We start from the raw sequence: 27,105 nt of genomic DNA on the forward strand, positions 1-27,105 counted from the left end.
CCTGCTTAAAAAGGACAGATATCCATTATTTGTGTGTTTGAGGTCTTTATTGGCTAAAAAGGCTTTGCTGAGCTATGTTTTATGGGAAGTTAAGTTACTGGAAAACTTAAAATGTTTTTTATTTTGGGACAATAATCAGTTGCATTCCTACTAAAGCACAGTTATAATTCTTTGTTGGCACACACACATTTCACTGTGGCTGAAGGTCTGAACCATGGCCCAGTGAACTCAGTAAAAACTCTTAAATTAACATCGGTGGACTTTGGATCAAGCTCCTAATGAATGATTTATTCACTTTAAAGACTTCACTTAGCTTTACTTCCATCTTGCTGACTTCAGTAATAGGCTTTCTTGACATAACCTGTCTTGACACTTAGAAAATATTTGTTATTAGAGGGTGTAAAATAACTAAATGTTTCACTTTCTCCTGCTATTAATTGTTACGACTTTTAAGAGCTTTTTGTTCTTAAAGTGTTTATTATGACCAGTGTAATTTGGCACATGGAATAAGATACAGGTATTGTGCACATAGCATTCATGTTTTTGTTTTGTGATAGATTCAGTAATGTAATGTATAATTTTTGCTTTAAAACTCCTTTTTATTGACTATTAGAGAACTTATATTCAAAGGTCTTCTAATGCAATTATCCTTGTGTATTTTTTAATATACTGTCAATTGAGAAATCTGGAAGGGAGGACAGGGAATTAAATGTACTCTAAATCGATTATCTCACAGTTTATGGAAATACCTGCATTTTTTTTGCACAATTTAGAAATGAGGGATCAGAAAAAATAATTTTATCTCTTGTAATCCTAAGCCTGTTATGGTACCAAGTCTGTAATCCTGTAGGCAGCTCTGTGCTCTGACAGAGGGCAATGAGACTTGTGATTGTGGATAATAATTGCTTATTGGAATTTTATTTTCTTTTGTACCTAGGTGAAATGTCAACAAAAGTGCCGAGCATTAAACTGAAAATTGATCCTCAGGATCTGCAGATCCAGACTTTTACAGTGGAGAAATTACTGGAACCATTGATAATCCAGGTATTTTAGTCTTGCAGAAAATAAATTGGATAACCATTGAGGGAAGGGCATAAGGCTGAAGAACATTGGCTAAGGACACTATTATGACAGGCATAATCATATCTCTACTTGTAGTTTACGCTGGCTCAGAAACTCTCCAAAGGGATCTGTCTTTTTCCAGATTTGGTCATTCATTTAGTCACTTGCATTTTTGCAAATGCCACACAGAATATTGTAACAGATGTTGCATGTTCTAGCTATCTCTTGTACAGTATTATCTAGTGCATGTTGAAATGTAGAATACACTGCAAATGGATTTCCAGCACATGGAAAGTTTCATGTTTTAAGTAGTGGACATAGTGGGAAAGAAGAGCCTTGAAATCTGTAGTTGAGTTTCTTTGTCTGAGTTTTGAGAATAATTGCATTCTGTTGCATTTTAGAAGAGATGCCCTAAGAACAGTGCAATTGTTGATGTAGAAAACTACCTTAGTAGTTTTCCTTCCAACTAAAGAAAACTCAGACTGGGGAATTTACAAAACTGTGTTTGGGCTTGTTGATAAAACTTTATTTTTAGGAGGAGTGATTTTACTGCATATTCCAGTTCTATTTCAAGTATTCACTGGTTAAATATGCGATGCTTGGTGTGTTAAAGACTCTCTCATTATCTCTATATTTGGCATGGATTAGAATTGTCTTTTTGAATACAACAGGAAGGACCTAATTTAAGACCTGACCTCATTTTGCAAACAACACGTGTAACTAAGAAGGTGTTAAAAGACCTCTGTAGCAATAAGTTACAGGGTAAAAACCAGAAAAGACATCTTCTGTTTTGAAATTTGAGATATTTTGAATTTTCTCTTCGTGGTACTTAGAACAAAGATTTTGGGGTACCTGCATTTAGTTAGTCAGACACATAGCAAAAACCCTAGGAAAAGGGAAGAGGTGCTGGTCATGTTTTATAACAGTTCTAGGAAAATTTGCTTTTAAAAAACAGGTAATTCATTGCAACAAGCTTATCTTTAACAGAAAAATTAGATATTTTTGTTAGATATAAAACATAAATATAAAAACAAAAAAATTGTATTTTCCCCATTTGAAACCTCTGACTCTCCCCAACTCATCTAGTTTCTTTTATTAATTTTTCATTACCAACTTTGAAATTTCTTCTGTTATTTTTAATTTGGTGGTCTTTTCCTCCCTTACTCATTCGTCCCTTCTGGAAGATTCTTTTCTTCAGAAAGTAACCTTTTCTTTTTATCATGACTTCATTTCCAGCTGTTTTTAACTGAGCTGCCTCTCACTCATTTTGTCTGCTTTTATTTATTTATATTTGCCTGGGTTTGACTGATGGTGTATAAAACTGCAGGTAACAGTTCAGTGGTTTGTGGGAAGTTGTCAAGCTGAAGTATCTTATATGGATGGATTATAAAATTAGTTTTACAGTACTAGGAATAGATGTCTTGATAGACTGCATTTCAAAACCTTCCCTTGTATGCCAGTAGGTCAGACTCAGGCAGCTGCAACACTGGGTATTTTTAGAGGAGGTGAAGAAATGTAAATTTTGGCCTCAGTTCCGCGGGATCAAAGAAACGTGACAAAACAAAGAAATACAGTTCCAGAAAAAAAACAAAGAAACGATCTAATTTTAGTTTTGTTTTTTTCAAAAGCTCTTCTCAAGCATCTTTAAAAAGATTGAGTCTGTTAAAAATGGAAATGCTTAGGTTCAAAGAGAATATGATTTCAGCTGTCTTTTCCCCCACTCAACCTTAATGCTTGCTTTGTTTCGTAACAGAACTGTGGAAGGGAAGCTTTCATTTTGAGTGGGAGATAGAGAAAAAATGTTGAAAATGCAAAAGTGGGGATTATAACTAATACTCAGTGAAGGATGATTGAGATGCTGGAAAGGCAATAAATGAAAACTGATCTATGATTAGAAAGAGAATCATACTAGTCACAGGTAAAAACGAATAGTGTTGTGCTCTGGCCTGATTCACTTGGCAGCTGCTGCTCTGAACATAGTTTAACTTTATTTTGAGAATTATGGTCTAATTAATTTATTTGATAGTCTTGTAATGCTCTGGTAAGAAAGAGGCAGTGGAATTGTATGAGCCTCTCTGAAGTCTGTCCGAGCCAGTTATGCTAAGTGTTGAAGCAATCATTAAATTAACAACATCAATATGGGAAAAAAATGAAGGCAAAACTAGCCTATGTGGAGGTAACTTTACAAATGACTTTGCTAGATTCTCTCTCTTCCCTGCAATTTGCAATTGGCAGTGGTGATCATTTCCAAGTTGTGAAAACAGTATGACACACTTTTTTGTATAAACGCTCCTCTAACTTGGCAACTTCTCCATCCTTGGAATAAAACAATGGCCCTAGATTACAATGTCTGGGGGGTTGCAGGGGCAGCAGTCTCACTGCATTTCCTTCTTTGCATCCCAAACAGTGGCCTGACCCAGGGTGGTAAGTTCAAATAGTGCTACGCAGGGCTCTGCAGAGATAGAAACTTGTGTGTTGGAAGTGACATAACTGTGTTGGTGCAATTCTGTGTCCAGCCTTGTAAACTGTACTCTCGTGGGCATATACTACTAGCTGCACTGTTTCCTATGTATTGTAAAAAAGTTTCTTTAATCCTGTCCATTTACCCCCTCACCAGAATGGGGTCCTTCTGTGGCCTTTATTATATTTTATTCCATGGGCTTTGAGGACATTAGTGAAGGAAGGCTTTTAGGTAACGTTCCTTATCAATGCATCTAGCACATTAAAAATTGACATCAGCTGACAGCTGTCTTGATGTGAATTGGGTACATGCTCAGACAAAGAATATTTCTTTAATTCTGGGCTTTTATTAGAGATGCACTCTGTCATGGAGCAATTAGTATGCACCAATCAGTAGATCATGAAGCATTTTCATGCACATAGCTGATGTCTAATATGTGTCTTGCTTGTGCTAGGTTTACTCACAAAATAAAGCAATTAATGTAATGCAAAATATCCTCTTGTTTTGTCTCATCCTCAGAGATTGAAGCCTGTTTAATCTCTTTGCTATACTACGTAATGATTACAGTTATGGCTAGGTATAAAATTGCTTCTGTAGCAAGCTATTATAAGGCTTTTTTCCTTTTGAATTTATGTGCAAGTAAATTTTTGAAAGATATGACTTGATGAGATTCATATAGCTTCATTAATTTGTGCAGGAAATACTTAATAAGTGTCTTTGTAGTCGTTGCAAGTCTTATAAGTTGTAAATTTGCCACATTTGGATATTGTATCTAGAGCTCTCTCTTCTGTAGAGATGTATGTATATACACACACACACAATTAATATATATATTATGTGTGTGTATGTATACACAAGAAATGTTTGTAAGAGCTTTTACCTGCAAAACCTCTTGCTTCCATCTCTTTATATTTTATACAGGCATACATACTAAGGAAAGTTTATGGCTGCAAGAATTATGTAAGTTTTACAGAGTATGTAGAAACATCCATGTGTTCTAGAGTCCCTTGCATCATTGATGGAAAAATAGGCAAATTGAAAGGCATTTATACTCACCTGTCATCCATACCAACAGAAGTTTTCTTGCACAGAAAACCCATGCTGTTGGTTTCAGTTCTATGTATGGTAAGTTTACTTTATGCCCACTGAAAGTGATTCACTTGTATTTATTTGTATATGCAATACTTCAGATTTGAAACAGTGAGTAGGGTGTTCTGTTGTCATTAGATCACTGAGTAAATATCTTGTTTTTTCAACTGTCTAGGGTTTGCAGTTACACTGAACTAAATTTTAAACAAAAAAGACTTTTATGATTCATGGTCTAAAATACTTTTATGTTAATATCAAAGGTGAGCCAAATCTTTTGATATTCAAGGTACCAAGACATTGTTTCCTTAACTACTGGAATCAATATTAAAAGATTGTAAGGGCTGGCAGGAATTGAATACAGCATTGGAAGAACTACTGCACAGTTCGTTAGGAATTCAGTATTTGGAATAACCATGACAAAAAAATACTACCCCTTCAGCCTAATAAATAATGGCAGTAACAGGCAACAACAATGTGATTCAGATTTGCAACTGTAACAGCATATGGGCTTGAAAAATCTCACTTAAAAAAGCCCTCATACCTCTAGCGCAACTCTGTTGCTCCTACCAGAGATAAAAAATAACTTCTTGACTGATTTCCTTTGAATGCTGGGAGACCTGGTGTATATGGCAATAAGAAAGTCTTAATAACTGGGAAATACAGTCAGGCATCAGCAGGATTAGTTAACTGAAATACAAGTTTTTCTTTTTTCTTTTAATACCATTTTGTCTGGGTATTCTGCCACTACAGTACAAGCTGTGTTGACAGTGGATCAAAGGGGCACACTGTATTAGCTGCTGTGTAGTTGAATTCTTTCTGTTAGGATCTGCATAAAGTTTTTGCATTCCTCATTGGGATTCTGTATTAGATGATTCAGAGTAGTTTTTCTGTATTCCTTAATCTCCATGAGCCAAGAACTACTTATCAAACTTTGACTTGAATTTGAGTTCAGAAGCTGCCTCTGGTATTTCCTGACAGTGATGCTGAAGGTAGAGGTCTTATAGTCAATAATTTTCACCTGCAGGGATGATTATTTTTCATATTTCACCATTTGCTTTGTTTCCTTTTCCTCCAAAACATATGAATAAACAGTACATAGAATAGTATATTACATAAAAAGGAGACTACAGTAAAAATCTGAGAAATGGAATAGATTATTTTCTGGGAATGGTGATTAAATAGTTAAGACACTTAAAAATGTATTTTACTTATAGATTTTTGAGGCAGCTTCTAATTTTCTACAGTGTTTTATGACTACTTGTTGGAAGTATCAGCCTATAATCTCTTCAACTCACTCTTAAAAATATGATCATTGAAACTGTATTAAATACTCTAGAACTAATGGTAGAGGGTTTGTAAAAATAAAAGATATTAAGATTCTTACTCCCATTGCATTCTCTACCAGCTGGCTGATTTATGTGCAATAAATAACTTCATTTACTTTCTTTGAGCCACAGTCAGAAAAATACACAAGCCCTCTTTAACAATCTGAGCCGGAGTTATTTATGTTGCTGCCTCCCTTGTGACATGCCAGAGCAGCCGATGTCAAGTGGCTGGTCCTTTTTTCCCCGAAATTCCACATGAATGATGTAGGGGTCAGGGCTTTTGTCTTTCAAAGATGTGTTTATAGAAATGCTTCCCAGAGGATGTTTGTCAGTTACTTTTAAAAGTACTGACTCATAAAAAACACTGAAGTGTGTGAATTCGTGAGCAAGCTCTAAAGGTGAGCTGGGGCACAGCTAGCACACTTCTTGTTACATACCTGTGAATGGAGCCCTTTTTCCATAGATAAGCTCAAACCAGAAGCTGTACTGCAGCCTTTAGGTAAGCTTGCCTGCAGGACTGAGAAATTCATATACAGCTTTTGCTTTGCTTATACAATTCTGTTAACAATTGGAATGACATTTAATAAAATGAAGCAATTATATACATATATGTTCACTGAGCTCCAAGACTAGATCTGTACTTAATATTATACTATCCATGTTCTGGCACAGACAACAAAATAGGAGGATTAAAAAACATCAGTGAACTAAATGAAAATAAAATATGTTTTAAAATAGCTATATAACAAGTTTTAGGAGTCTTGTCTTAGTGTGAGAGCTCAAGCAATGACTTATAGAATAGTCTGTTGGAAAAATTCTGTTGGAGTGTGGAGGCTGTGCTCATATGATGAGGAATGTGGAGTGGAATGCTGTATAAAAATAAGTTTTTTATGGATGTTGAAGTGCTTTTTCAAAAAATATAACTTGGACAAAGCTGTGGTAAGCCTACATTCTGTGTAAAACTATTCAATTTTAGTGTTAAGAGCCACCCAGAGAATTCTGAGGTGCTGAGTTCTGACCGCTGTGATCGTCCTTTGGAAGAAGAGAAAGCATTTTGAAATGTGTCTGTCAGTACTCATTTTGGGTATTTGCTTCTGAGATAACTTGGGAGATTGAAACTGGAAGTATGGGAAGATTCAGCACTGATTATACTTCCTGCCTTGGAAGTATATATATAACCTCCTTAGATAGTTGTGTTGGTTTTTTTTTTGTTTGTGTGTGTAAATTTTAAAATAAGCATTGTCGGGAGTTTGCATCAGGGTTAATATGACAGTGAGATTTCTATTGACTTTGCTTTGGTTGTACAGAAAGAATACAAAGATGAGGCATATTAAGTAAAATTATCTGTAAGTTTTCATTCAGTGGCTTTTCCATTCTCAGTATGTATGCTGAGCCTGCCTGCCCCTCTCTAAAACAGGGGGAATCTCATTGCTTATTCTCAACTATATTAATCTGATTTTTTAAAAAACTTGAGAACAATATAAATTCACTTATTATAGTACTTACACCACTATCGTCTTTTATGTTTCTTTTAAATGTAGGTTACAACACTAGTCAACTGTCCACAGAATCCTTCTAGTAAGAAAAAGGGCCGTTCTAAAAGAGCTCGTGTCTTGCTAGCATCTGTGGAAGAAGCCACTTGGAATCTGTTGGACAAGGGGGAAAAAATTGCCAAGGAAGCAATTGTGTTTAAAGAGGAACTTCATGCAGCACTTGCTGATGTCCACAAAGAGAGTAAGTATATGACAAATAACTTAGACACCAGAAGGAATGAGTTTAATGTGTGACACTGGTATAAAAATGAAGCTAGGATGTCCATGATGTGCAAATGTCTGAACTTTGGGTTGTCTAGTTGTATGTTCTTAGATAACACTTGTGAGAAGGTGAAGTGTGCAAGGTGCAAGCTGGGTCCCATTGTGGAAAAACATTTATAGCACTGGAAGTGTTGTGTGGAGGTTTTTTTGCCTGGTTGGGGTTTTTTTGTGTGGTTTTTTTTTTGTTTGTTTCTCCCCAGTGAAGACAGGATGCCCCTTGTTAACTTTAGTGGCTGTTAAGCACAAGTATAAGTTAATGCGTGCTTTAATGTTCTTGAAAATAATTGTTTACCTGAATCTGGGAATAAGGCCTTTAAATTAAAAAATTAAAAACAGGAGTCTTCTCCCTCTTGTGCAGTAGTAAAGAACTTAATTTGGGAAGGTGTAATAGTCCAATCTGGAGGTACGTTTTGAGACTTCAGTAGGAGGAAGATGAGTTCTTTAACCTACTGTAAGATTCATCCCTTCATGACAGAGCAGCTCATCTTTGCTGAATTTTGCCATGTTCCATTTCCTTATGACCTGTCTCCCCATTTCCAACCAGACTCCCAAACAGGACTAGGTTTTATCACCTGCTGAGAATGCTGTATTAGCTACATTCTTTCAGGATCTTTGTTGCTTTATTGATTTTTACTCTCCACATGCATAATCAGGGCCTAGTGGGTGAGTATGAAGGCAAGGCTCAAATAGTAATAAGCCAGATAACGGACACCTAAAATGTGTTCCTGCAGAAATCAACTTTAAAATTGATTCAGGAGAAGGTTTCAGAGAAGAAAGGGGACCAAAGAGTAATGCTTTTAGTGCCTGTCATATACAAATTATGTCCTTTCATCAGTGCTCTCTGAGTTTTGTAAACAAATGGTTCCCAAGGGTTGCCTGGAATCAGATTAAGAGGGGCTGATGAAAGCCTTCCCAAACAAGTGGGAGCAGACAAGCAAAGAACAATGGTCTGTACCATAAAGTTATTGGGAGGCCATGGTATTGAATGACCTAGCAACCAGGCTTGGTTTTATCAGGGGGCAAAGTGGGCTTCAGTTGCCTTTTCCCTGTTGAGCAGTATGGTGTATATTCTTACACTATGTAGCAACTTGTGCCTGAAGGACTGCATGTTAAAATCAGGTCTTTACATCAGAATTTTATTTTGCTTGGTGTTTTTTTTTCTATTTCGTCTTCCTCCATGTGCAGCTGGGGTGGTTTCTGAGTCTCCACTGTTGTTCAGCATAGTGATTACTAGCTATTTTCTTCCTCTGAATCCAGAGATGGCAGCGTTTTAGAATTTGATATATGTATACAGTGTCTGAGATACCTCAGGGTCCTTTGCGATTAAAAGCATTATGAGCAGCAAATATCATTGTTATCTGTCACACTGATCAGCTGAGGCTTTTAAAAAAAATCATTAATTTTTGAGTACTCTTAAAATGTTAGCCCATCCATTCCAGGCCGATAACACAAGACAAGAATAACATATATAGTTTTATATTGATTTTTATACATAGATAATATAAAAATATTTCACATTTTCTATTTATTTATTGATTCTCAGCCAAGACCACAGATAACTACAAAAATAAATAATACATAAAGTAGATTATATACACCTCATACATTTTAAAAGAATGTTAAGTTCATGTTATCACCTATCATTATGCAATGACAAATTGAGTGTTCACAGCTGATCTTCCTCCAGGAATTTACCAAACTGCACAAGTTAATTTTAAGAAGTTGGTGAACAATTGTAAAACAAGCAGCAGTTTATTAATTTTGCAGATCTTATTAGTCCTTTGAAGCTGTTTATATATGATATGGCATACCACAAATTAAAAATATTAAATTTATTGCCTCATTGAAGTTACATTCTGCTGCTGTTAAATGTCTTATGTTATTTACTTCAAACTCTTTGGAAGGATGTGGGTCATAAACTGCTTGCATGCAGTCACCTGCCATGCATGTCATAGCGTATAGTATTTAATTTTCTGTGGGCATATTTTCCTGTGGTGACTGGCAGGTATTTTTATTAATATGCTCTTAAATAAATTATTACTTTTTGCATGTGGTTACAACTTGTATTTACTGTGTAGTAGAATTTTGAAACAACCCTTTGGATAATTTCACTCAGATGAGAACCAAGCTATCAGTCCCGAAGTTGCACACCAACGTCTGGAAACAATAAATAGTCTCACTTCTTGCCTTTTAGCTTATGTCACTCACTGAGCTTGTTGAGTTGAAGGCTGTTACATAAGAATTAAATGCTTATTTCTTTTGAATGTCAATTGCCAGTGTGAAAATGCTGCTTTGTATACTTCTGGAGGTCATTAATAGGGGTTCCTTTTAGAGGAGTGATAGACTTTTTTCAAGCTGCCGGTGATAATCCTGTTAATCATATGTTTTGGGGAATAAAGGGGCATATTAGTAGGATAAAAGTGAGCAGTGGAGATAAGATAAGCAGAAGATTTGTTGTGTTTAATTCATCTGATGCGTTAGAGACTCATCTAATGTCTTCAGAAATGGGGACATGGTATGGCTTTGCAGTCTACAGTTCAGTCTTGACAAACACTGTCAGTAGACGAGATTTTGGTCTCTCAAGTTCAGTCAAGTTCTGTTAGTGATATCTGAAAGAAAGTGTTGCTGTAATGAATGCAGGCACATTCCCTGGATAAATCTAAATTATGCTTCCTTTGGCATCTGCGAAGTATTACTAGAGATTTATGGTCTTGCAGCTGATCATCTTAATACAGAGGTCCTCTGCATTTTGCATTGAGTTTCCTCTTGAGAAAGTACTTTTTAAGGTCTACCTCTTATCTATATCTTGATTCACCTTCTTCTGGAGCTCTACTAAGTCACCAGGCAGGCCTGTGGGTGGTGGACTATGTGCATCACCCAAAAATCCACTAGCCTAGTAACTGAAGAACTGTCATGTTTCCCTGTTGATCTGGTTTGATGAAGCATTTAAAAAAATTGCCTTCTGAGGAATAATGTGACACTAAACATCAGACTATAATTAATGTCCTGATTCTGATATTTAATTGATTTTAAGACAAAACAGTGATTTAGTTTATGTGGGGAAACATTCTTTTAGGAATTTGCATTGAACTCTAGCGTTATACTATACATATTGTGTGTATATATATTATCCTATATATATAGGATAGAGATTTTTTGCTTTTACATCAAGGTGTGATTGCTTATAGTTTTCAAACAGTTGTACAGGCATAGCTAAAATATTTGGTATTTATTGCCATTGCTTACTGACTATATATAGTCAGAAACAGAACAGTTGTCAATGTTGTTTCTATCTATTGCAGTGTCAAGGTTTTGTGCATTTAGCTGTTATCGTGCTCAAGTGTGTTCCTAGATAAGCCTTTCATCACACGTAACAGTGAATTGAAAGCAAGTTACTTGCCGGAGTTACATTTTGAGCCTTCAGTTACTCTTTAAAAGGAAATTAGAAGAAATAATTTGATATTTCAAATGTCCGTATTTAATTCGTTTTGACATTTAACAAGGGAGGCAAGACTTCGATGGCATGGAAGAAACTACCATTCACTGGCAAGGTATGGGGAATGTACTGTAAGGGTATTTACTAAAGGAAAGGGATAGTGATCTCTTACGTTATATACTATATTCTTATTTGTCCCCACAAAAAATCTTAAAAATAGGCTTAGCTTTCTCATCCTACATTAAGAGGTACATGTGTATGATCTGCATGTAATGGACTTTCGTTCTAGGAGACAGAATTCAGATGTTCAAGTGGCTTAAAATAATCTGTGCTGTACACCCTTTTCATCAAACCAAGAACAGATCCCTTGTAAAAAGCTTCTGATATCACCATCATTGGATCAGATGTCCCTGAGTGGGAAAGGGGGAATGAAGAGATGGCTTTAGGGCATGAAGGGGGTGTGTGATGGCTCTGATTACACGTTAGGAAGAACTGTATGAGATGTGGAAATAGAACTTCCTGGTCTGCAGCAGTGAAATAATTGTAGTGCAACAGAATACAGAGGTATGTGAGTGGGGTAAGAGACTGTGTGGCAGGAGAAAAATGTCCTGTAACATCTACAGAAAGCTATTGTGACAATCTGAGTTATCATGGTGTTAACTTAGGAACATGCAGGAGGTATCAATCTGCCTTGCCCTGACACTGATCTTGTCACTTCCAGCTGGCCAGCTGAAGCAGAATCCTTTATTTGCTGTAGCAGATGGAGATGGTATTTGTAGGAGCAGAACAGGTGATTATACTAGTATTGTTTAATCTCTTGTTTTCAGAAAGGGTAGGTTGTTCTGTGCTATATTGTGACATTGACTCCCAACCTTCTCTAGTACTGATTCTGCTTATGTGTATGTTCATGCCTGCAAGAATGTGAGGCTGCAAATGCCAGTGTAAATCAGAGTTCAGAAGTTTTCTGTTATTTGTATAAACTGTGTTTGGTTGGTTTGTTTTTTGCTCTCTCAGGTTTGAGACTAGGATGTTTGAAATCCTGTCTTTTAACTGACTCTGTTATGTCCCTCCCTCCCTTAGTCAATGGGCTCCCTTTAACACTTGTGTTTCTCTGGAACTGTAAATCCACCAGCCTCTAAGGGTGTAGATCACAGGAGTGGGTGACAGGACTTGCTTGGTAACAATACCTCCTTGTGGGAGGACACAAGAATGGCATAAAATGCACTGCATTCTGTGTGGATTTCACACTGCTGCAGTTAAAAATAAAAAACAAGAGGAGAAAGCCAGATGTAAAAACAAACAGGAGGGAGAGAAATGGGATGGTCAGATAGGATTTAGTAGGAGAAAGAAAATCTATTCAAAGAAATAAAAGAAGAAAGTGTAATTCTGAATCTTGCCTAAAAATAAAGAACACACAGTCAGAGTGTGATGTTGAGCACTGTCTCTGAGGGGTGCTCACAGACTGCAGTTAGCAGTATTACTGCAAGTGTCTGTATAGGCAGAATGCCTACCATCTGCAAGCAGCCCAGCAGAAGTGTGTACCTTTTGTCAGCTATTTGCCAACAGCAAATTCGCCAAAAGGCTTACAATTGACTTGTTTCTAAAGGAATTTTCATGTAGGTTTTTGGATATTTTTGGTGCTGGATAAAGTGCATGGATCCTCTAAGTTTTTTTTAAAATTATTTGTGGCTGAACTGTGTTTTGACCTTACCCTATGCCTGAGCATAGATTTTTTTGTAAGCACATGCATAAGAAGCAGTCATTTGACAGAAGGAGCAGCCATCAGTAACTGATCAGCTAATGGTAGTATTACCATTTACTTTGGGAGTCATCTATTTGTGTGTGCTGAATAAAGTCTTGGAAATATCTGCCTTCCAATCGTTACGTAGTTATGATATGTCCTGACTTTGGTTCTTTGAACTGCTTCTTATTTGACTGTCTAAAATAATTGAAATACTATGAATACTGCCACCTTTCTTCTTCCCTATTTGTGCCACTGAAAGGGCACATTCTTTCATGTTTCATTGTTTATGACAAATGTAATAATGGAAGAACTTCCACTTGATAGAAATTACAATAAAATGGATGAAATTGCATCAAACTGTCATGCCATCTACTGCATTTTAAGAAAGTTCCAACATCATGTTGTTGGAGCTGTCATTTTCTCCTGTTGTGCTTATAGCTCCTATCTGCCTAGGCTGCATCTCATAGCTCTGTTTTAGGGTCATGATTTTATACCTGTTCATCTGGCCATCCCAGCTTACGTCCAACTCACTTCTAAGGGGTTGGTCATATTCAGACCCTTCTGGCTTGTCTTTGCTCACGTGCTTGATCACAGAATCATGGTATGGTTGAGGTTGGAAGGGACCTCTGAAGGTCATCTGGTCCAATCCCCCCAGCTCAGACAGGGCCAGCAGTCTGCCCAGGACCATGTCCAGTCAGCTTTTGAATACCTCCAAGGCTGGAGACTCCACAACCTTGCTGGTCAGCCTGTGCCACTGCTAAGTCACTCTTACAGTGAGAAAATGTTTTCTGATGTTTAGATGTAACCTCCTGTAGTCAGTTTGTGCCCATTGCCTCTTGCCCTGTCTCCGGGCATTACTGAGAACACTCTGGTTCCATCTTCTTTGCATCCCCCCTTCAGTTATTTATATATACTGATAAAATCCTTCTGAGGTTTCTCTTCTCTAGCCTGAACAGTGCCAGCTCTCTCAGCCTTTCCTCGCATGAGAGATGCTTTAGTCCCTTAATTGTATTTGTGGCTCAAGTACCCAGAAGATACCAGTATTGAAATGGTATTGTTTTCAGATTTTAGGACTATTTGAGGTTTTGAAGTGTCTTAGGTGCTTGAAAGACACACAAATCTACAGGGCTATTTTCTGGAAAGCACAATAGCAGAGACCTCAGCAAATAATCACGTGGGGCCTGTGAACATGCAGTTCAGCCTTGTGTTTATGGGTGGGAGGAAACATTAGAGGTTTCTGAGGAGCTGTTGTGCTGTCAGAAGATTATTTTTTCCGTCCCAGCTTTTATTATATATTCCTGGTAACAGCACTGTCTCCTATCCTCAGCTAAGCTGTACCTCACTTCTCTCCTGACTCATTCAGTTACTAACTCTGCAGGCTCACCATTCACTCCTGTCTGGGCTTCTCATAACTGAGTACTTTCCTTCCTAACCAACCTGTTCCTTTCAATCTGTAGCTCTGCTTTCCGAGTCAGTTTTGTTCGGGCCACTTTTACTGTGCACAAAGAGACTCTACTAGCAAGATCTACAGAAATTAAAAAAATACAAAGTATTTGGTTATTGGCTAATGCATACAGTAGATAGCTCAGACTAATCAGTGACTGAGCAAAGAATGTATTTACTGCTGGTAATGCCGACCAGACAGTTGTCAGTCATGTGGGAAAATGTTGGCCTCTGTTGTTTATTTGGAACTGTGGCTCAGTTTTGCAGAGTTGTTACCTTGCAAGTTCCCGGGTCTTTTTGCCTAAGGTTCATAACATGTCATGTCAGTATTTTTTTCCTTTTGGATTCTTTGACTGCTAATTACTACTATCTCTACAACTCCACCTCTGTCTGTGTTTTTACTTACCTTGTGTGATGTTAGCTAGTGTACTTCCTTGCACCTTACTAAAAATTTTCTCAGCTAAGGTCACATAGTTGTGGTACACCAAGCAAGTCCCTGGATCACAGAGAGCTGAACTACAGGACTGAGGATTTCACATAATCTTCCTCTGGATGGTTGGTTCTCTCACTCTTCTCCCCCTCCCCCTGCACTCCAATTTTTCCTTTCAAAGTAACTAGTTCTATTATTTTCTTATTGCCTTCTCTTCATTATTTTTTTTCTCAGTTTCTCCAGACTTAACTAGTTTTCAACAGAAGTTCTTCTGAACTGCAGCAGATTCTGTGCCTGAGAAGTTTTAAATTCCCCAAAGATCATCAAGTTGATTTGCTACTTGTCCTTTTATCGCGGGAAGTATGTGAGGTTAACAAACCACATTTATCTTGGGCTACAAATCTAATTGCAAATCTGGATTAAAGTGTTAAGTTAATGTAAGTTAACAGCTGCTTTACCTTTGCTCAGATGGCACAAGACACTGAAAAAATAATGGTGAATCTGGTCTGTTTGCTTACCTTGTGAGTAAATGCTGATAAATAACAGGTAATAGAATACTGTATGCTGTTTTCTTCATTTTCTATAAACACTTCAGATGTTCTTTGTGTCTGGGAAAAAAAAAAAAAAAAAAAAAAAAGAGAAAGAGAGTCAGTCCATAAATAATGGCACAAGGAGAGCCTGTCTTCCTTCAAATTTGCATCTCAACACTTCTGTAGATTCTTTGAAGCTTAGTAGTAGGTGAGCTTTTACTGCCAGCCCCAGCTTGCTATCAGTGAGGGCTTTAACTTGGTCTCCTTCCTGATTTCCCATTTTCGTGGATAAGTAGTTACCTTTGAATATCTTTCTCTGTGTAAAGCTTTTATTGAAGATGGTCAGAAAGTTCAAAAATTACCAGGTGACCAGTCAAGCAGTGATGATGTTGTTTTTATTGTTGTGGGAAACAGTGTCTCCCTGGTACTTTAGTCAGTATTTGTTAAAGTGAATCCTGAGGGTCCAAGGTGGACAGCTCTACACTTACGTATCATAACTGCAGAAAAAAATTCTGTTGTTTCATGCTTTCTTGTCTTATTAAGACATTGCATGTGTCAGCTTCATGCTTTTGTGCGAATGTATTTAAGAATCTGACAGTTATAATGGTCTGAATTAGTATTACAGTGTATATGCTCCAAATACATAAAAAACATGTTGTTAACTTTTACTTTTACAGCCTGAAAGATAACATGTCATATTTAAGATATTCCAAACCAATAACTGGCAGGGCAAACATACGGTAGTTAAATACTATGAAAGTAAAATGGAGATAGTTTCTGTTGTTCATTGACATTGCTTTCTCTCAGATATTGGGAAAGTTTTCTTTCTGTTTGAATTCATAAGAGAAATGAATGGTCAAGGATTTTAGTTTTATGATGGTGTGTGTGCACTCTGTTTCCCATGTCCTTATTAAGGCACAATTTCCAAAGTTAGAATTCCTACTAAAACTTCTCAAGTTGCTATTAATGTATTAACATTTGTAGTAGTCACCTTCAAGATATACATGCATGTAAGCAGAATTTACTCTCTCCGTTTACTTCCCCCACCCAGAATTACTGGGTTCAAATAATTGCTTTGAAACTTCTAGTACTGAAAATGGTACTCATTTGGAGAGCTGTTTCTCCCCATTGCAGATGGGGAAATAAAAACCCTTAAAAATGGGTCTTTCTAATTAATATTTGGGTTTTATTTCCTGTAGTTTTATTTGTTGTGTTGTGCTCAGCTATAGTGCATTATAAAAGTTCTAATTTGCTGTCCTGAGCACAAGAAATTGGTATTTTTTACTTTCACTGGTTTGTGATGTAGCAGGTGCTAGAACCAGATCTCAAATTAGTGTGATTTTTATTTGCTTATGGAGTTTGCTAAGCTTAAGACACATGATTTGCACAAAGACTAACAAATCCAAGAGAAAATCAGAAAGAACTGTTAAAGATGACTGTTCCTGATGAGTTTCAGCATGTTGAAAGTATTCAGTGAGTGTTCTGAGAATCAGGCCAGTACTATCTCAGGTGCTGGTATGGAGACTCTGTAGTAATTGGTAGGTTTATTTCTGTAGCTTTTGCTCAGTATTTTTCTCAAATGCAGTTTCTAGTAAGAGCAGTAAAACTTGTTTTTTTCTCTGAATCTTGAGAAATGAAATCACATATAGAACCAGTCTGGCAAACTGCTGCACTTAAATAGTCCTCATGCAATTCTGACTGAGAGAGCGCATAAAAGTCTGTATGTATGTAATTGCAGGAAATTCCTATGTTTGTATATATTTCTATGAAAATGCATTAATTAATGATTCTATGTATTTTGTACGAACCTTGTTGCCTAGTTTTTTATTTGAGGACTCCAAAGCTTATAAAAATGCATACGTGGTTCAGGTAGCAAAACTCTTTGTGTGACTTTAGTTTTGTCTTTACCACCAGAACTCTGAAGTAGACATGCCAATAGCATTCCTGCATGAGCCCTGTCCAGACTTCTTGCCTTTGAGTGAAGCTATACAATGCTAAGGGCACTGTGAATTTTATTTCAGCAGGCAATATTCTCTCCTTACTTCTGGTCAGAATTCGTAGAATGAAAGGAAACAAAAATCCTGTACTCAATCTTTCTATGTAGAACCCCCCTGTTACACAAATGACTGCTTGGAGAAGCGTACCTCATTCTTATACCAAGACTTAGGTAATTTAGATATAGGTAGAAAGAATATTACATAATAATAAAAAAGGATTTAACTCTTTAACATTCTTAAATACTGTATTTACCTTGACTGTTGCATCCAAAATCCAGGATACGCTTAAGGCAGTTGTCAACAAAGGGCTGGTTTTGTGTCTATGTAGTCTTTTAATAGCTACATTTACTAATGATGTTTCCTAATTTTAGCACAGCCAAAACTATTCATTTTTGTGACTTTTTCTCCCTCTTTGGTTTCCAAGCTGATATAGAGCGTTTAATGGGTCAAACATTTATTTTAGCAGTTTGTGTTTGTGTGATGAGTTTTCCAGTGCTGCTCTGTGTAAAGTTCTGTCGGGGTTTTGCCATCACTAGCAAAGCACCTCAGTTGATAGTAGACTTTGAAATGCTTTTAGAAATGAGTGTAATGGCATTTTATTTCTCAGTCTAGGTGGCAGACCGCTGAAAGTAAACTTGGGTGTTAGTCATTGTTTTTACTGTTAAATTTCATTTGCAAAACTTCATGCTGGAGAGCAGTATATTGTTATCTGCTGGCACGGTTACAAGCTCCATTGCATAGATTTCACATATTTTATGTCAGTCAGATGTTCAAGTGTATGAGATTTTCATTCCATTAACTTATATTTATAATGAGAAGAACGAGATTTGATATCCTTCTGTGACCAGGAATTATTTAGTAGCAAGGACAGCAAAGTACATAGTAATATAAAAAGCAGTGACTAGAAAAGTTTAACATAGCATCCCTGGCCTTGTTGTGTACAATTAAGAGTAACAGTGTGATTGCCAAGGGAATTATTTCAGAATTAAATGATTCAGAAGAACAGAAAGGGAACATAATTCAAAATGTGGAACATTCTGCATGATCTGTAATAACTGACCTTCATTTCAAGGCGTTAGGGCAACAAAGAGATGGCAAATTTATTGGCAGTACTTATGAGTTGCCAAATAACTGATGGAGTCTAAACTGCTTTTTTTCCCCTGGTTGTTGCAATATAGCCTAAGGGAATTTATGTCTTCATTTTGCAGGTCAAGCCTTAAAGGTATCAGCAGAGGCATTTACCAGTGATCCCTGCTATCTGCCTAAGAGGCAGGCTGTTGTCCAAGCAGCACGATCTCTGCTTACAGCTGTCACAAGGCTTCTAATTCTGGCAGATATGGTTGATGTGGCATTCTTACTGGAACATTTAACTGTGGTGAGTAGAATTTGACTTAACTCAGACTCCCTTTAGCCAGGGAAGTGTCTGCTGGTGATTCTTTCTGCATTGAAAATTTATCTTTTATTTGGGAATTGCAGATCTCATGCACATAACACCTTGGCAATTGGTAAAACGGTAGATTCTAGGTGAGATTTGTAGAATGTACCAAAAAATAGTCTTCTACTTTTAGCTCAACATGTTTGATCTGGAGAAGGAGGTGGTTATCTGTACAGTTACATTTTAACTTCCTTTTATTTCTTATTTCCTGATTTTTCTTACTTGAATTGTTTTATAGCTTTTTATGCATGAAACCTCCTTGATGTTTATGGCAGTAGTAGGGAATAATTGATTTGCAGAGAATCTTAAAGCTGGAAATTTATGTGGGTATTTGTGGAGGGAAAGAACTGAGTAGGTAAGGGTCTATCTCTGTATTCAAGTTTGTGAGAAAGATCAGCTAGAAGGAGAGGGAGAAGGTGTGTGAGAGAGGCCTCTGGCAAGTGTACAGCTCCAGCTATATATTTGTACACTGCAGACAGAAGACTGGAAAGTCCTAGTGCTGACAAAGCTTTAAACATTGTGCAGTAGAAACTAGTCTCTAAAACTCACTTAATTTTTTCACTCAGGGGAATAATGTGTTACCAAAGTGCTTATCATAATAGTGCTGTGTTTTGGGTCATCTTTTTTTCCACCTGTCTTTATACAGGAGGGATGGCTTAATTCTTCTATTCTCATGTACAACTAATGTGTGGTTGTGCCACTATTTCTGAATTAGGCAAAATGCCCGCACTTCTATTGTTCAATATAAAAATACTTTCCTGTGTACATAAATGCAAGTTCCTTTAATGTCAGCCATGGTGTCCCTTGTGAGCAGCCTTTTTTGAACAACATGATTTTAATCTTGCCAGCATCATGTGTCTGACCACAAAAATGTGTTTACTGAGTTTCTTCTCTGGCTCCTTACTCCATTCAGTCTGGTGTGTGTCTTTGTTGGGAAGAGTAAGGAGCTGGTCTGGTTGTGTTTCCTTATTTTTCCCCCTAACATCTTCAGTAATGTGTGACAGACTGATAAAAATTCAGAGTTCTATTGACTTTTTAATGTTTCAGGGCAGAGGTGAATAATCAGTGACACCTCTAAATAATGCCACAACAAGACCCATTGACTTAAAGGGAACTGTTTTGAAGCAAGTTCATTTTCGTGAGGACAGGGGAATGAAAATCTAGTTCCCAGTTGGAGTAGGAACAGTATTTCATCATAATGTTGTGTGGGTTTCAATGTGGTTTTGAAACATGCAGTGTTGGAAATGCAGTACAGACTAAATGAACACTGACTTGCAGAAGCCTCTGTGTTGTTATGTTATGTAGGAAGTTTGTCAGCTGTAAAAGCTGTATCTCATACTATTTGTGGACAGATTTCTTAAATTATATTTTTCATTTGTAGCCTAATACATGTTTAGGTATGTATTTTCATAATCCTAGATGCACCCTTCTAAAATGCTTTCAATACATTTTACATGAGAGAACTAAAATTAGGTACTTTTTTCCTAGAATTTCAGTATTTCTAAACAACCATGTAATTCACTTCATGATTTCTATTTGAAAATGAAAACAAACAGTAACTGAAAATTATAAAAGAATGCAAAGTATCATTCAGGAAAAACTCCAAAACTGCAAAATGTGCAATCAGGTTTTCTTCTTCTTCCATACTTTAATTTAGTCCTCTTAATAGGAGTGAGAACTGAATTATCAATTAATTCTTAGAATAAATTAGAGTGGCATAACACTCTCCAACATGCCTCTATAAAAAGACTCATCCTAGTCCTAAGAGGAAGGTGGGACATTTTCCATATTTATTTAGTCTCTGCCCTGGCTGTTGAACTGGCCAACAGTGTTATTAGCTGTAATGGTGTCTTTTTATGTTGACATCGAATTAGAAAATTGACTTAGAAGATAGACCAATTTCAGCATATGCTGCTGAACATCCTTGAGTTTATAACAACTTTGGTCATGCCTAACTGAGCCAGATTTAAATGCAATTAAATATTTCAATGAGTTTCAACTTTGCTCTTTTCAAAGTCCTTAACTTTAATTATCATACTTTAAAACTCCCTTAGGAATTCAGGTTTCTTTCAATGTGGACTTGCTCCAACAAAAAGACATTATATTCACACAGTGGCTGCAGTATAGAAAGTAGACCTTGTCTTTGCTGTATCAGCTTTAATATTCTCAATGTTTGCCTGTTCATATGACTTGAAAATCAACTCTCTTGAAAAGTCATTAGCCGTTTTTCTTTGAACTTATTCTAAAATTATAATACTTCTACCATATTATCCTCTTCTTCACAAAGACACGGATATTACAGCTGTTATTAATCATTTAAGAGACAAGAAATTTCATTGCCCTTTATTTCCTTAACTCTGAGCTCTATAATTCTCATAGAATAAAATGAAGAAATTTAAAGGACTAAGCCAAAATTATATATATATATATATATAAAGTAGTGTAATAGTAGAATAAATGGAATGAAAATTCTAACCGAAAAAGATTTTTTTGTTTGTATGTATAAAATGGAAGTGGTCCAGCATCATCAAAGAACTCTGCAGAGTATTAATCAGATCTTATTCAATATATAAGTATTTCATGGGCAGTTATCTAGTTATGTATCTCTTTTTTTTTTTTTACAAATCCCTTTATCAAAGAATGTTGAAAGTTTTTCGTCTGGCTCACTCAGTAAAGCTGGTTAATTCCAACATTGACATTCAAAACATTTAAAACCATACTTCTACTGACAGAATGCAGTCTGGATCATTAAACTTTAATTTCCTCTGTAATCTGTGAATAAAAATAGAAAGAAAATAATGACAATGTGACTAGCTGTCATATAAAGCCTCATCTAGTGTTACCTGTCACATCTGCCATTCTAAGTATACCTAGGAAAAAAGATGAACCTCGCTTACCTCCTTCCAGATTATGTAGTCTATAAGACTATTATTTTCTGTACATTTTACTTAGACTTTGGACTGATTTTGACTTCTATGTAATAAATTTTTTACATAAAACAGAGTATAATGCTGAAAATATAGAATATTGTTGTCTCCAAAATATTGAAATGCAACTTTTAAGCTAGAAATAACAGGTTAGTCTTTTTGGAAGATTTTGATAAACCTGGTAGGAATTTCTCTCCAAATGTCCAAACCCATACCTTTGTGAACATGAGATTAGCTTTTTTGAAATTTCACTGATAAAGTGTAGAGAATTTTGGTTGTTTTATGGATTCTATAGAATCCTTACCCAGCAAAGTGTGTATCAAATAATGCGTGTAAGCCAGTAAAAATTCTCAGTGACTGATTGTATTCTGGTACAGTACATTTCTAGCCATTTGTGGAATTTACAGCCTTGTAAGAGTATGGTGGTGCAGTGCAAACAACAAGCTCATCTTAGAGTTGACTGAGAAAATAAAGTACATCATATTGATAAGAATAAGAAAGGTTTTGCTTCTTTAAACAACTTAATTTTTTTTTAAACAAGGAAGAGTTTAAATAAATAGCTGTCTGTATCTGAGTTTCTGTACTGATTTTAGAGTTTGAAGTCTCTAATCAAAAAGCTGAGTTGTGAAAAATGTAGTCAGGCAAAGGGCTATCTCATGCACCGCACTCTGATTCAGAGCTGTATTACCAGCCTCATTCCTTATGGTTAGTAATGCTCGGTATTATTTAAGTGAATTTAACAGACTAATGGAATTGCTCGAATTTATTGATCAGAAGAGAACGGCAAGAAGGTAACAAGTTCTGAGAATTTCATTCAAAGCACATTGGCAGTCTGTCTTTCTCTAATCTATTTCAGATCATGCTGAGCCAACATGTTTTATCTGCCTTTTTTCCCTTCTTGTCATGCTTGTAGATTTACTGTTTAAGTCTTCATATTTTTCATGAACTCCTCAGACAGCATGATCTTTATAAAATGCTTGCTTAGAGTTATTTAAAACTCTTACCAGAAAAAAAAAAAGAGAATGGCTACAGATAAGAAGCAACTTGTGAACTTGCACCCTGTGGGCATGGTGCTGTCTGTTCCTCCCTTCCCTGCAGGGTATTCATCAACATTAAAAGTGCAGGAGAAAAACAGTATAGTTACATAAAATAAGAGAGGTAAGTAATCTCAGGCTTACCTACACTTCAGATTTAGGTATTTGGTATGACTTGTGTAACTCTGCTTAAACTAGAATTTAACTTGCTCCCTGCATTACTTTCTGATGGTTTTGGTATTGTGGTATCATGCAGTAAAAAATTAAAAAACGGAAAAAGGGCAAAAAAAATTTGTAGGCTACCCCAGGGGTACAGAGCCAGGTTCTGAAACTGAAACTGATCAGAATCATTGAATCATTTAGGTTGGAAAAAAACTTTAAGATCATTGAGTACAACCATTAAATCAGTACTACCAAGTCCACCACTAAACTGTTCCTAAGCACTACATCTACATGTCCTTTAAATACCTCCAGGGATGGCGATTCCACCACTTCCCTGGGCAGCCTGTTCCAATGCTTGACCAGCCTCTCAGTGAAGAAGTTGTTCCTAATATCCAACCTAAACCTCCCCTGGTGCAACTTGAGGCCATTTCCTCTCATCCTAGTGCTTGCTACTTGGGAAAAGGGACTGACCCCCACCTGCCTACAACCTCCTTTCAGGCAGCTGTAGAGACCAGTAAAGTCTACCCTGAGCCTCTTTCTCTCCAGACTAAACAACCCCAGTTCCCTCAGCTGCTCCTCATCAGACTTGTGCTCCAGACCCTTCACCAGCTTTGTTGCCTTTCTCTGGACACACTCCAGCACCTCTATGTCCCTCCTTCAGTGAGGGTATTCAGTATTGAAGGTGCAGCCTTACCAATGCTGGTTACAGGGAGACAATCATTTCCCTTGTCCTGCTGGCCACACTGTTTTGGATACAGGCCAGGATGCTGTTGGCCGCCTTGGCCACCTGGGCACACTGCTGGCTCATGTTGAGCTGGCTGTCAACAAGCACCTGAGGTCCTTTTCTGCTGGGCAGCTTTCCAGCTGCTCTTCCCCAGGCCTGTAGTGTTCCATGGGGTTGTTGTGACCCAAGTGCAGGACTAGGCACTTCTTGCTGAACATCATTCAATTGGCCTTGACCCATTGCTCCAGCCTGTCCTCTCTACAGCCTTCCTATCCTTAAGCCCATCAACACTACTGTCACCTAGCTTGGTGTCATCTGCAAACTTACTGAGGGTGCACTCGATCCCCCTCATCCAGATCATTAATAAAGATACCAAACAGGCCTGGCCCCAGTACTGAGCCTTGGGGAACACTGCTTGTGACTGGCCTCCAGTCAGATGTAACTTCATTCACCACCACTCTTTGGGCTTGGCCATCCAGCCAGCTTTTTACTCAGCACAGAGTGCACCCATCCAAGCCATGAGCAGCCAGTTTCTCAGGAGAATGCTGTGGGAGATGGTGTCAAAGGCTTTACTAAGGTCCAGGTAGACAACATCCACAGCCTTTCCCTCATCTACATGTCATATTGTTGTAGAAGGTTACACAAACCAAGAGAAGATAACAATGAAAGCGGATTTATCTGGACTCGCTTGATCCTAAGCTTTATACAAACTCTTTGCACAACCCACATGTAAGGGGAGGGAAAGTGAAAGAAGTAGGGCTTATTTTGAATGGGTAAGACTTTCTTTAAGATGGACTTTTTCTAGTTTGGTTTAATATACATAGTATGAAAGATATATACTAATTTTTCATAAAAATGAATAATTGTAAAGTTGTGAGATAAATTCCAAATGAAGTAAGTTGTAAGCATAAAGCTTGAGGAGATTTATGATACAAAGGTGGCTTGTAGCATAGGAGTTATCACAGAATGCATGAAGTTGCCAAAAGTACAACTGAGTTTGAGAAATCTGTATTATGTCTGGTGATTAAGTTTAAAAATTATTTTAGGAAAGCTGGAAGGGGGGATATCCGAAAAGCAGACACCTGTTTTAAATTATTATTTGGACTGTGTAATGCCTGCACGCTCTAATCAGTGACTAGGACTCCATTGCAGTAGTCTCTTTGAACCTATTCAGGAAAAAAGAGCATTGCTAAATTGTTTCCTTCTGAGTAGTTATTACTGTGTTTTGCTTCCACAGCAACCCTTAACACTGAAGCACAGTGCTTATAAAAGGATAATATGGAAGTGACACTGAAATTTCCTTCTATAGAGTGCTAATCTTGGAAGGTAAATTCTAGGCTGGTAAAATAACCTTGGAAAATCAGTTTCTCTTGGCAAGTTGTTTATTGATAGCATAGCAATGAAGTCAGTGTAATGTAGAATGGCTTGTCTGATCAACAATTACTTGTATCTCAAGCATGCACACAGGTCATTCTGTTCTAGAGAAACTTATTTTATAACTTGCTCTTGCTTTTGGAGGCAGACATGATGAAATGCATGCAGACCAAGCAGTATCTGCTTTACTATCAAAATGCACGTCTTCAGACCTTAAAATAAGAGCAAAATCATCTGATATTTTCTGAATGGAAAAAGCTGTGTGACCTACTCCCTGTTAACCTCTCTGAAGAGGCATGTTGCCCATTCCATGACAGCAAAATATTGGGAAAACAGCTATTTTCTTATAAGTATGTGTTTCAGTAATTAGAATTTAAGAGGGTTTTTGAATGTTTTTTTTTTTCAACTCTACTTCCTGGTGTTGTAAAACAGTACGTTTGATATAATATAGTCTTCTAAAGAAGCAGTACGTTATTAAAATAGAAAGGTATTTTTTAATGAATGGCTTCCTTATGTCAGAATGGAAATAAAATTGGCTTCTTGTCCTTAATTTGACTTCTGTTAATCCATATGAAAATAAAAAGAAATATTTCACAACTGGAAAAAATATTTCAGTGCTATTTCACTGCCCTGAGCAGCAGAAGATAATAATATTGATATTCTGAAAGACAAATACTCTTTCACTTATGCAACTCTAGAAAAACCAGAAAAGAGACAGTTCTCATTCTTGAATAACAGACTGACTTTTTGCAGCATTGGCCCAAAATATGGATCAAGAATGTAGAAGGAGACTAAGTAAAGGATGTGCAGCAGGCCATTTGATTGTCACCCTTATAACTTAGCTAGCCTCCCAGGCAAATGACGTTAAAGATATGTGGTTTTTCAAATAGCATAATTCACAAACTGAAGAAGCAGTATCTGCTGCTTCCCACACATCTTTCTGTTTATATGAAGATTGCAAGGTTATTATCAGCAATAAGAGTTTGTACTCCACATGTAATGGTCTCCTCCCACATCTCTGAATTGTAAGCAATGAAGTACTTTGCATGTTTATAATCTCATATTTTTGTGCTCTGGCCTCCTGTTTAGCTGACATTAGCCATTAATTTTTATGGCCTATGTTGAGGTTCTCAGGCTTGTCAAGGGAATCCCATTAAAATTAGAGAGAATTTTGTCTACTTTGAACCAAACAAGCTCAAACTTGTCTAGTGCAGAAGTTATTTTCTTCGGGATTCCATAAAGGATGCTATGAAGTGCAGCTGCAAAGCTACATTATCGAAATGTAGTAAACTAAACTTTAAAAATCAGACAGCAACTGCCTTTAATATCATTACTTATTACACAGATACTAATATTATGAACCAGTTTGCTTGCAAGAGCTGAACAAGGTAGCAACAGTTGAACATGGAAGCAACAGTGAACAGTGATACTAACCTTTTGCAGAAAGATGCAGAACTAAGCTACAACATGAAGAGACTTTGAAGTCTTTATTAATAGGATAAAATAATTTGAATGAAGACTGAACATAGTAAATTTTAACTTAAGCAGCACAAAAATTTTAGTATGATTTCCTGTTGAAATGTTATGCAACCACTCTGTTTATGCCTCAGCTGCTTCTCTTTGAACTCCTTGCCTCATTTCCATTTCATACGACAGAAGAGCAGAAGTTCTAAGGTTCCTGAAAATAGGTAGATGGATAGTGGAGAAAAAACCAAAGGCAGCATCAGGAACTTACAAAGACACCAGGGGATTCTCAGCCCTTATAAAAAGCTTTCCTGCAGAGCTCACATCTCTTCTTTGGCATTACGTTGAATAAGCTGTGAGACTATAGGAAATTTAGTCCTGATGCTTACAGTTATACTTACTACTTAGATAGTAAGTATACCTGTATCTTGATCCATGATCAAGATACCATGATCACTATCTGAGAGAAGATTGGAGGACTTTACTAATCAGGGGCATCATACTTATGAAGAAGCCATATTAATAACACTCTTGTAGTCCATTTGCATTTGGGAATCTTCATCGCTTTTCAAGTTTTGATAGTATTTGTTGCTTCAGGATACCTAAGATGGGTTTGTGAGAGTTGCTGCACTTAATTTAAGACATCCATCATGT

At 36.9% G+C, this 27,105-nt stretch overlaps 1 protein-coding gene across 1 annotated transcript in view; it reads left to right on the forward strand.

The window, feature by feature from the left end:
* CTNNA3 (catenin alpha 3) overlaps positions 1–27,105 on the forward strand; it is a 509,885-nt gene that overhangs the window by 8,574 nt on the left and 474,206 nt on the right. The window contains exons 2-4 of the mRNA XM_040606308.1: positions 938–1,044; positions 7,479–7,671; positions 18,540–18,706. Coding sequence (XP_040462242.1) covers positions 943–1,044; positions 7,479–7,671; positions 18,540–18,706 — 462 coding nt within the window. The 5' untranslated portion in view covers positions 938–942. The remainder of the gene's footprint in view (positions 1–937; positions 1,045–7,478; positions 7,672–18,539; positions 18,707–27,105) is intronic.

Source organism: Falco naumanni, chromosome 9, assembly GCF_017639655.2.
Source record: "Falco naumanni isolate bFalNau1 chromosome 9, bFalNau1.pat, whole genome shotgun sequence".
In the NCBI taxonomy this organism is placed as follows: Eukaryota; Metazoa; Chordata; class Aves; order Falconiformes; family Falconidae; genus Falco; species Falco naumanni.